Source organism: Mixophyes fleayi, chromosome 9 (assembly GCF_038048845.1).
Source record: "Mixophyes fleayi isolate aMixFle1 chromosome 9, aMixFle1.hap1, whole genome shotgun sequence".
Taxonomy (NCBI): domain Eukaryota; kingdom Metazoa; phylum Chordata; class Amphibia; order Anura; family Limnodynastidae; genus Mixophyes; species Mixophyes fleayi.
The window spans coordinates 44,807,473-44,819,851 of record NC_134410.1 but is presented as its reverse complement, the minus strand read 5'-3'; the positions used below and the strand labels follow the sequence as shown (position 1 = coordinate 44,819,851).

The 12,379-nt window shown below is 38.3% G+C and overlaps 1 protein-coding gene across 2 annotated transcripts in view; it reads left to right on the top strand.

The window, feature by feature from the left end:
• Positions 1-12,379, top strand: part of CD99L2 (CD99 molecule like 2) — a 75,992-nt gene that overhangs the window by 23,910 nt on the left and 39,703 nt on the right. For both annotated transcript variants that reach the window (XM_075184256.1, XM_075184257.1), the window contains exons 2-3: positions 351-407; positions 3,099-3,143. In XM_075184256.1, the coding sequence (XP_075040357.1) occupies positions 351-407; positions 3,099-3,143 (102 nt within the window). The remainder of the gene's footprint in view (positions 1-350; positions 408-3,098; positions 3,144-12,379) is intronic.

Here is a 12,379-nt window from a genome sequence, read left to right as displayed (position 1 = left end):
TGACCCCATACCTACTTACAGCTGTAGCTGGGAGTAGTGACGTTTGACCTGTTTTTTCTTAACACCAGTTGGTCTCAGCCTAAAGGCTGTTTGGCATTTCCCTAAGGATGAATGCAGAGCGTTAATTGTCACTAAGTATTACATTACACCTTTGTGCACTCCCATTAAACAAATGCTAGACCAAGAGGTGCACAGTCACCTCTCATAGTTTATTTAATTGCACACCACTTTTCATGTCTATGTTAAAATTAGATATTAATAGTATTTTAAAAATTGTAGTTAATATACATTTACTATATGTATAGTATTGTATCTGTACTTGCTAATATGTCATTTTTATTATGTTTTAGCATATGGACAAGACTTGGACTTGTTAGATGCTTTTGGTGATGAACCAACTAAGAAACGTAAGTATTTAACTTATATACTAACAAAAGTGACCCATAGTAATGCATCATTCTGGTACTAATATGTAAAATATGTAAGTGGATTTTGTTGTATAATCATGGTACAAATATGTTATTGTTATTGTAGTGAGAGTAAATATCCATGTAGGCATAAATGAGATTGATATGTGGTTGATATATACACCATGGATAGGGCTCACTTCTGTAATGTAACAGGACCATAATGGAAGTCACTGTTACTTTCATGCTAATCAAACACTCTTTTTAGTGATATTGGTATTTCTCGCCAATGTAAATGCATATCGTCTTCTAGTCCTGCTAGGTGAGCCCGGCCAGTGTTAATATAACTTCTGTTCTGTAGAATAGGAAGACCATTATGGAGCCTATTTATCATTAACAGATTTTTTTTGTGGCGATAAATATTGGCCTTATCCCGGCAATGTTTCAAAAAAATACGGTGATGCCCCATCAAAACGGGCATGGTGCGGTAAGAGATGGGCGAGTTTCCTCAGATTTGGGTTTTCAGTTTTACTAGTTACAAAGAAAAAAAAAAGTTTACAAATAGATTTTAAAAAAAATAATGTTTTATTCAACTGCTGACAATACCATAAACAGGTTTCCCCATCTTACCGCTGGGAGAGTTATACCTGGTGGTAGCAGTGTTATCAGTGGCAGTAACACTATGATGTATAGGGTGAAGTAAATGAAAGCCTTATTGTTTTTTGACCTTTGATAAATCTGCCCCTATAAGTAGAAAGAGGGATACAGTGAGTTCACGAAGATACTGTAGTTATGTACAGTTTAATATATATTCAATTCTATCACTACATAGTAACACGTACAAATGTTTGTGCATAGTTTAGTGTGACTTCCTCAATATTATCTGTTCACACTGTACTGTACATACAATTCCCTGTCTGTAGGGATCATGGGTTTGCATATTTCCCAACATTTCTGCCACCCCCTTCCACTATACAGACCCTAGATTTACCTTCAATGTGCACAGCAACCTCTAACCGTGAGGACACACCTTCCAACATTCCCCCACAGCGGCTAGTTGTAATAGGAAAGGTACTTCTAAAAAAAATTGTCCTTTTGGGATCATTTTTTAGTTAGGAAGACATCACTTCCGCCTTTACTGCTGCCCGGTACACCGCCTTACAAACAGATATTTATAAACCGTGTAGAAACAAATGTACAAAATAACTAGTGTGCACCATTCCTAAAATAGTTTTACTGTAATTAAAGACTGTCCCAAATGGATGTTGTTATAACTTTAGAAAACAAATACTCAATGCATGTACATTTAGGGTAATGTCCTGTAACCAGCATTAGAAAGTACAGCTAATGTTTCCATTTATTTATTTGTATTGTTCCTGAATCTCTGTGATTGTAGGACTCATCTGGTCATCTCTCTTCTTCTGGTCATGCAAGGAGACATTTATTATCAACTAATGTCTGTTAATTCAGCTAATGAGACTTGTGGGAGGAAAGACACAGACATATATTCAAAAATAGAACAGTAAAGAAAACTGACCTTTGAACATAATTTTTTCAATCTAAAATCAATAAAAAAATGTTCTCTAAACTATGTTGAAATGCGCATTATACAGAATTTGTAAGATTGTGAAATGTTTCTGCTATCCATTCATTAATAGTTTATTTGGGTCACTTTGCAACTAACCTGCACAACATACATGGCTGACATTGCTATGTTTTGAAATTAAACCTTGTAATTGTGTGAGTGAGACACAAAATTATATTTTCCAGTCTCTATTACACATCCTTAAAGTGAACGTATCACCATTTGTGTTAAAGTACTTTTTGCACAGTGCCCTAGGCGGGTGGGCAGAAAACCCCCACAGTACCACTTCACCCAGGAGAGAGCAAACATATTAGCGCACACTGGGGATGTCACCTAGTGGGTTGTACGCCAGTTTATGTAGCATATCTTGCCTGAAATTCCTCTGCACATGCCCAGAAAGTGGACGTCTGATGCATCTCGACATCTGTACTGCTCTGCATATGGGCGCCAATATACTCACATTTTGCATCCAGACTGTACTTGAATGACTGACTTGGTTTCATCACTTGCATGACGGGCACTTGTGTGTTAGAGGAACTGTGTGGAGGACTCTGTCTGTGAGTGGTCAATTACACCGAGCACATGGGCATGTTATGCTCTCTCCCAGGAGGAGAAGCATATGAGGACTGTGGGTTTGTTTATTTATTCCACAAACATAGGGCATAAAAACGTAGCTTTGCACAAAGGTGACAGGTTGTCTTTAACAGTGATATCCACATCTTATTTTACCCATCAGTGGGTGTCCTTCCAGTTATCCTGCGTAGATCCAGCGTCTACATGAACTGAATTATCAAACAGATGGAGCTTGTATAAGGACCTGTCCATGTTATTTGTACAATGTGTTTTGCCCCTGAATGGACAGCCACGGAGACACAGTCACCCTCCCAGGAATGGTGCTAAGTTCCAGTGGTAACTGGCACTTTGTTTTCATACTGTTTATAGCTCTGTTGGCATGATGTTTGTGTCACTGGTGATGGATCCACAGTAGGACCGTTACCGCATGGGAAAGAGAAGACTAATGAGCGCTCCATCAAAATCATAATTTCTTCCACTATATACACATACATGGCAAATCTTGTAACTTGTTTTACTGTTTACATTGACAGCTAAACCTGCACCAAAACCACCGAAAATCCCAACACATGATGCAGGTAAGATGCTTAATTTCTGCTTTGGGCTCTGTATTTAATGACAACTAGTTTATATGGGGAATTTGTGTGGAAGATATCAGGGTGGAAAAATTGCTGCTTTGAGCACCCAGCAATTAAGCTTCACATATGTCTTTTTATAATATATATGTTCTCTAGTGTTTCTGCAATTCTGTAAATTTGAACTATAATGCTTTCAATATAAAGGTATACTGCATTTTAGTCTGCAAATGTCCCTGTGTTGCTTTGTCATTTACTAAATGTGCTGTAAACACACCACTGCTGTGGAAAAATTCAAAAGCTTTCATGATATTAATTGCCTGTGACTGAGTGGTCTGATGTAGGACATGTTTAAAGATTTGGATCTAAATGATATGGTGTTTGATGTTTCCCAACTATTGTTGACATGAGTGCTGGACACTTCTAATTGGCTGTGGCAGATCAGCGAATAGGAGGAACCCAAAGAAACTTGTATGGATAAGCATTGCAAATTCTGAACATCAGATGGAGGTTGTTGTGCAATAGCATGAGGTAGTTGTTGCATTGTATCTCAGTTCTTAGTAAACAGACACCTTAGTCAGTGACTGAAAACTCTCTATTGTAAAAGGGAGCCCAGTAGTCTGTAAGCAAGCACTATGCATGCAATTCCTTCCCAGAGAAGATTTGAGATAATCACAGCAAGATGACTAAGACTGGGTACACACTACATTTTTTTCATCCGATTACCAGGTCAATCGCATGATAAATGACTGGCCTGATATCACAGTAGTGTGTATCCTGGACCGATGAACGATTATCGTTCCAAGGCACAGATGATCATTTGATGTGATTGTTCAGCAGAACGAAAAATTATGTTCTGCGATGAAACAATATTGTTCAATTCTGCAGTGTGTATAGGCTGCAGATGATGTTGTTACAGAAGATTATTTCTGAAGATCACATTATTCAATAGATGACAGTATTCTCCAGACATCACAGCTTTTGATGAAAGGGAAACACTTTACAAACGCGGGTTATTCTCACCTACTTTGTTATTCTGCATAAGCAACAAGTTTTTGTTCAGAAGTAATGTTTATGTAACTCATTACCCTGGAATCAGTTGAGTCATTTTGTTACAATCTCCAACTGTTTTGTGGGAGTAATTGACAGCTATGTTATAATATATTATAGAGAAAGCATTGGGTGGGCAGAAGTTAATATAAATGAAGGGATTTTTTAATGCTAAATGTTTTTTGATTTTTTTCTTTTCTTATAAGGCTCTGTATAGAGCAATAATTTAAAATGTATGGGAAAAATATACTCATTCATTCTGAAAATGAAAGCGGTAAAAAGGTAATCAGATGAGAACTCCGCCCTGAAGGACTGATTTGATAATCTGCTGTCTAGTGTTACCCTAATTCCTAAAAGGTTCAATATTAAACAGGTTTTTTTCAGGCAAATCTCAACTTACTAAGTTAAAAATAGATTTGTTTTCTATTCTAGCAAAATTGAATGTACCATGCCAGTTCATGTGTCACTGCACATTAAAAATGTATAGAAAAATCCTTTTGATTCTCTGCAACGAGCTGAGAATTATTGGTGAGCTGCACAACTGACAGCCGGTGTAATATTGCACATCATATATTGAGCAATGAGATGAGTCAACACTTTTCCAGCATAGAGGTTACAAATGGCTTTGGATATCATCCATTTGTGCCTTAAATACTGATGCTATTTCTATTTTTTCTCTTTCTTCATAAATATTTAATATTTTACTACATATTAATCATCATCTTTGGTGGCAGCTAAAACAAGATTCTGGAGTTGTGACACTTAAACATGCTATTTGCATAGCTAACTAACAAAGAAATATATACTGAACCTAAAAGTTGTTCCCGGTTGTCAAGTAACATTTACAAATGCACATGTAAAAGTATTCCGACAGGATGTAATACATATTGTTTGGCACAAATGGCAAATCACCACACACGTCACCAGCCGCTGTGATCAATTACAATAGTTTGTTGGCAAGGATGAATGAAAGGATGTTATTTTCAGCTGATAGACAGTAGCCACACACAAACAAAGCCTTAAGCCATCAGAAAGTATCTACTGCTTATCTTGACAAACATCTTGATGAGGATCATCAACATTTTAGAAACCATTCTGTGATGCATTGGTTGCATTCCACATTTTGCATTAAAATGTCATGTTTTGCCAGTAAAATTTGGCCTTCGGTGTTCCCAGTGCTACCCCAATCACATCACAGAATAGAATGGTTTGACTGTCCTCTTCCAAGCCTAATGCAATTTCCATGAAATGCAATTTTTTCAAAACACAATGCACAATGACATTCCGCAGATGGCAAAGCAAATGTGGAGCTCAGACTGTATAGCCAGAGCATTACACCTTTGTGAAATGACTTGTTCAGCCGAAAAGACCTGATTCGTGCAAAATGTCAATTCTAATGCTTTTCTTTAATAAACACTAAGGGCTAGATTTACTAAGCTGCGGGTTTGAAAAAGTGGGGATGTTGCCTATAGCAACCAATCAGATTCTAGCTTTCATTTATTTAGTACTTTCTACAAAATGACAGCTAGAATCTTAAAGCTTTTAAGAAAGTAAAGTGGAGATGTTGCCCCTAGAAACCAATCGGATCCTAGCTATTATTTTCTAGAATGTACTAGAGAAAGGACAGCTTTGCTATGGAACAAATCAGACTAGGCCTTCGAAGGGGAGACCTTAACCAAGAACTTCTGAAAAGAGAATCAAAAAGGATTTTTCTTATGGACAGTCTGGCACCACGAGGACTTAATGACTATAATAACTTTATGATCTATCTGTGATTAGCATACTGACCGATCGAGAATACTGCTTCAACGTTGTTCCTGTATAGGGATTAAATCCCTTATAACAGGATCATAGTGCACATCATTTTAGAGCTACACGCAATCTGGGCATTTTGCTTTTTATACTTCGTTTTGGAAGATAAATCACATATCAGTTGTCATCTCCTTGGTTATTACTGTTTGTTACCCTTCTAGATAATGTAAGGCACATATCCTCACAGGATATACAAATATATATACTTATTCTCTTCACCATCCACATGGGGCTTCCAATTAATCTTTAACCAGCAATGGAATTATATATGTCACAGGATACTGTACTTGGTAGTGGATTTTTAAATGATTTCTTTAAACACTGCCTTAATTTTGGGCAGGAGCCATTCATCTATAGACTATATTTTCTTCATATCTACACTTAACCGTCTTTTTCTGGGATATTTATGAGGTTTGATGTACATCGGACCTGAAGGTTGTACCATGCTTCACATCTACCACAGACTTGGACAAGACATACACGGATATTGATCTACTTAATAGATAATCCATGCACAATCACAATTGAGGGTGCTCCCCTCTGGTTTCATTATACTGATATGCCTATTCCATCAAAAGATTAACTCTATAATTCTAATATTGTTCTCTTTTATTAGATAGGTATTTTATAGATTTGTTTACTATAGTGCACAATATTGGGATGGAGGCAATTTTATGGATTCTTTTATTGTAGTGACCAATATTAGGGTAGATACATTTTTTGTACCAAACCATATACCACCTTATTATTTGCGGATCTTGTGGAACCCACAAATAAATGCAGAATTATAGTCACTCCTTTATAAGTCTATAAGGGCAGATATCTTCCCTCTCCGCTCCATTGGCCAAATAATCGATACTCTGACATTTTAATAGTAACATGTTTCTTTAGATCTGCTTACCTGGGCCATATTACTTTTACTTAACATATAATTTACTAATAAATCGACATACTAATTATGAGACATCACACACTTTTACCTGTTATGTGAACTGAACGTTACAGAGAAGGATTATCCCCTGTTATTATTGGTGTAAACTTACGCCAATCAAAGAACTTTAATTCTCGTTACTAACAACGTTACTAGGGATGATGTCACTGATGGGCGGGCTTTCCGCTCTAAATACCCAGTTGGAAGGCTGTATCGGGTTGCATTGACAAAGCTTGGTTTAGCGAAATGCGCGTTGGAGTCTCTACGCGCCGCATGCTCTCTCAGACTTTATGCCAAAGTCATACAGATAAAAAAAAGATATTGTGAAGTAGCTATCTTGCCGGAGGATAGAAATTTATTATAGACAGATTGAACCCTTGCTACTGATCGCATACTAGCTGACACTTTTAAGTAGTGTTGGGGGTGGAGGGTATAGTCCGAATAATAAAGATACCTGGGTTACTTATCAGGGTTCGGGGATATCATATCCGGCACCCTCACTGGCTAAAACGTGTATGTGCTGGCATAAATATATATATTGGGAAAATCCACAATATTGCTATCTCGCTATGTAGAGGAGGGGAAAGTTACTATTATATTATACCCCACTCGGATTCTGGCAGTTGATATTTCCCGGTTGTTAATATTGGTAGGATCCGATCGTTAACATTGACGACATTAATCCTTAACTTTCTGTTCACGGTGAGTAAACTAGTTGACAGTTATACTTGCCAATTTCAGCGAGAGCCCACGGCGCATATAGCAGTGTTTACCTGCTATTTTTAACAGTTACTTATTGGTTTTTCATACTACACCCATTTTTTTAATAATTCGCTAATGTTGTTTAAGATATACTTATTATTATTCTAATTTTAATGCATATCAATAAAGTGTATAATAAATTTTATCTTGGTCCTTGAATGCCCCATATACACATCTTCCCCCCCAATTAACTCTCAGATTATGTTCTAGATGTGTGTGAGCACAACTCCTATTGTGATTCTGTCAGATTAATGGACACTAATCCCCTATTTGAGTAATATATCAAATATATAGGAGGTACTAGGTCCACCTGGTGCGATATACATTTCTTTCAGTTTAAAGGTCAGCTAGCATCAGATTGGTAGTTATGGGCAACACTTCCACTTTTCATTTTTAGTAGCTTTTTATAAATCCATCTCTATGGTTGAAAAAACCTAGACTAAGGGCTAGATTTACTAAGCTGCGGGTTTGAAAAAGTGGGGATGTTGCCTATAGCAACCAATCAGATTCTAGCTGTCATTTTGTAGAAGGTACTAAGTAAATGAAAGCTAGAATCTGATTGGTTGCTATAGGCAACATCCCCACTTTTTCAAACCCGCAGCTTAGTAAATCTAGCCCGAAGAATGGGTAGTGAGAATTGCATCTTCTACACAGAATAATATACTGTATAAGGACATTTCCAGGGACAAAAAAATCCAAATAAAGTGTCAAGTGTTAATTGTGCATCAAGAAGTGGTGGGTATTATAAAGAATGTACATTGAAATTCATTGTATCAGTATAAGTAATGCTGCTAAAGTTTAAACTTGAACACCCTTTACTTTCCACGGTCTGCAAGGCTCGATGCCAGTGTAGTGCAGAATTCACAGTAGCGTTGGGAAGCGGCTACATCATCCTGGGTGTCTGCGCCAACGTGACCATCTGCTCAAAGGGTTATGTAAATACTTCTCTATTAGAACAAAAATCATCTGGAATATCTGCAGCTCTGACAACTTTCCCAAATACTTACATATATTTTTGTGATTATTACTTAAGTATTCCCAGATTTCGTATAAAGCGGCTTGCTCTTTTTTTAAACTGGATGCTTTGCAGAGAGCGGTGGCAAGCAGGGGCTGGAAAGTCTAGGCCCAATACAGTATGTACAAAATGAAACATTTGCCCACACGTATTGCAGATTTTCGATATAGATATATATAGTACACTTTTAAGTCATCTCTTCACCATGTGCATTCATTGCAATGTAAGAATGTTGTGCCCAATAGCTTCAGGTGTGAGTTGCATGGTCACTGTGTACAGAGAATTCCTTAGAGGGACACCACAGATATTTAATGATAGACTTGTGCCCGAGGGGAGCCCAGTGGATGTCTTTATCACAGAGAACACTGAGGGGATAATCCGAGGCAAATGTATCATAACTGGAACCATTGTTTGTAAGGTAATGACTGGTGTCACATCTGTGTTTTGGAAGCAGTGAGTTATGTGTCGGTAAAAAGCAGAAGATATCGGGTGTCACCTTATATCAGTAAAGTGTATGGGGTCCTCTCATTGCTAAAACAACAGCTGCTTTCCAAAATTTCTAACTCATGACTGCTATATATAGAATTTTAACCTAGTAGATGAAAAAAGCAATTGAAATCCAGACTCGTTGAAATTAATAAACGCTGTAATCTGTGACACACAAGCTCTAAAGAGCTATTGAAGCTTCAGTATGACAGGTTATCCCTCTGACAATTTGGTAGGCCACTATCTGAGACAAACTGTCCAAGTGTCCAGGCAGTGCTGCGTAGGCGGCATAGGGAGAGAGAAGTGGAGCTAGAGGCTTTGATTCAAGTTGATGCCTCAAAGCTATACCCTAGCAATAATTTTTTTTAAAGTATATTGTAAACTGGTCTCTGTTGGGGTTGAATAACCAGTTTAATAACCGTTTATTTAATAAGCAGCTAAGACACATAAATGGCTGCAGCAGTAATTCTATGACAGGGGCAACAAGGCGGTTACTACCCTGGCCAATAAATTAAGTGCTAAACGATTAAGAGATGGGTCAGTGCAATCAAAAATAACCTAGCCAATCCGACTTATAGACAAACTAAAAAAGGCCATTGAATTTTGTATATTTTTTTTACATTTGTTTTTTTGTTCTCTTTAACTTTTTCTTACGATAACCTTTTTTTTCTTGCTGTAAAACTTAAGTGTAGAATGAATGAACATAAATGAGGACAAAGATAAGCAATGGATTTATTTAAAATAGGGCAATAAATTGTTTCTTGATTACAGCTATGGTAGTGTTATTATTTGGAACATTAGTCAATAAGCATCCAAGTTGAAAAGCAATTTTTTTTTTGTCTGTAAAATGATTATATTCTGCATTTATGTATGGGGTGAGTGAAGGATAAAAGAATGCGTACAAACAAAGACAAAGAATAAAAAGAAAGAAGGAGGGGAGGCGATTTGTTTGGTGGGATGGGTGATGAGTCAGAGGAACATCCTTTAAATAGTTAGTTAGCTAGTTATATATTCCATTTTAGAAATTAACCAAATGGTGTTTACTACTTCTTATAGCAAATGGCTTTATTCCAATTACGTGCAGTTTGATACTTTGCGCCGCAAAATATTTGTATTTCCTTTCCCTACTCCATGGCAGCCCTTACAATGGGTTAATACCCTGATCAGCTTAGTGTAGACAGGAAAAATTCGCCCCACCTGAACCCTATATAAGGTAGCTCCTCCTCCTCCTCAGTGTCTTTTCTTCCTGTCTCGGCATGTGTATGACAGGGTAGTGCAGAGTAGCATTTTTTGTTTTGTTTGTTGCTTTGTTCTAGGGGGCTTACCTGAGGTTTTGGCTTTCCTCATGAAGCTGGCTGTGTGTGCAGTCCAGCGTGGCATGTGCCGGGACCGGACCGTTCCCTTCAGCGTGGGCTGTTTGTAAGTCATAAGGTACTGCCTAGGGCGTCCGGAGCGGGCGTGTGCACAAGGAGGACACGCATGCACTGTACGCTGACTGGATTGTACAGTGCGGACTCCCGTTTATCATACCACCTGTTAGGAGGAAGACAGGTGGAAATCATTACCCTGCTATGGACACACTTTGATGATGTCAGGGTAGACACCTTTCTTAAGCAGCTGACGCCCATTATATGAGGCTCATTGTTGGCTATAGGTGGATGCAGGACCTAGCAGCTATCTTGATACAGTGCACTATGGACCAGGAGCCCGCCCCAAAAAAGCTGAAGGACACCCCACGGTAAGCCCTTAGAGTGGATGTTTGTGTACTTTAGAATAGGTTACTTAGTACCTTTTTTGTTTTTTTTTGTTCTATTGGTTATAGTACCTTTGTGGAGCTTGTGCAGGGAAAAAGAACATGTAATGTTAAGAATCGGGTGTGTGCAGCTTGTGATGGTCGATTGCCGAAAGATTGCGTTGAACCGTTGTGTGTCATGCACCCCTGAAACGATAGAAGAGCCTGCCCCAACCCCCCCCCCCCTCCCCAGAACAATTCAAACAGTTCTCTTCCTTGAGGGTGAAGGTGATGCAGGATTTTCAGGCCCCAGAGAAGGGAACAAAGAGGGCAGGACTCCCAATAGGAGAAGATATGGAGGACATGAGGCCAGGGCCATCCTTTGAAACATTCAGTTCCCTTCAGGAGTGGGATTCCGAGTCACATAGTGAGGCTGAGGTGAAAGAGGATCCCAGAATGTTTAATTTGGATACCATGAATGTTATACTCAAGCATATTAACAAATCACTAGGCATTGAGGAACCGACAGTTCTGGTCAAACCACAGGATGCACTGTTTTCGTAACACCAAGTGAAATCTAGAGTGTTCCATACCCATAAGGTGATAAAACACTTGGGGCTAGATTTACTAAGCTGCGGGTTTGAAAAAGTGGGGATGTTGCCTATAGAAACCAATCAGATTCTAGCTGTCATTTTGTAGAAAGTACTAAATAAATGAAAGCTAGAATCTGATTGGTTGCTATAGGCAACATTCCCACTTTTTCAAACCCGCAGCTTAGTAAATCTAGCCCTTGATCTCTAAGGAGTGGCAAGCCTTAGACAAAAGTCATCCTAACATGGGAAGACTGAACCGCATGTACCCTTTCCAGGATGAATATATGCTGACATGATGTTCGGTACCTAAGGTGGATTCAGCCATAGCTGGCTTATCCTCAAGAACCACTCTCCCATGGGATGATGGGGGACCATTGAAAGACCCCAATGGATAGGAGAATGGAGACTTCCTTCAGGAAATTACACATCTCCTCAGGCATAACTCTAAAGTCTGGTATAGCCGTGGCTTCGGTAGCAGTCGAGGGGAAATGAGGATGTAGACCGGTAGCACATTTATCCTCGAGTAAGCACAGTGTAGACAGGAATAAAAGGTATAATTCTGTGACAATGGGTTAAGAACCTGCCAAGTATCAAATAGATCTAGTTCTCTCATATATTTGAGAACTTTGGTATTGGCCTATGAGGATGAGTTTGTAGTTTAATTTAATTTATCGAGAGATTGATCCAAAACTGTATTGAAGTCCCCTGCAGACATTATACAGTATGTAAAAAAAATCCAAAATATTTGCCCCAAAGTTGACAGCAAATTTATTTGCTATGGTGATTTCTAGGTGGCCTAGTTTACCTGTTAATATGATGTATCTACCTCCTTGTTTATAGAGCAGGAATACAGTTCAA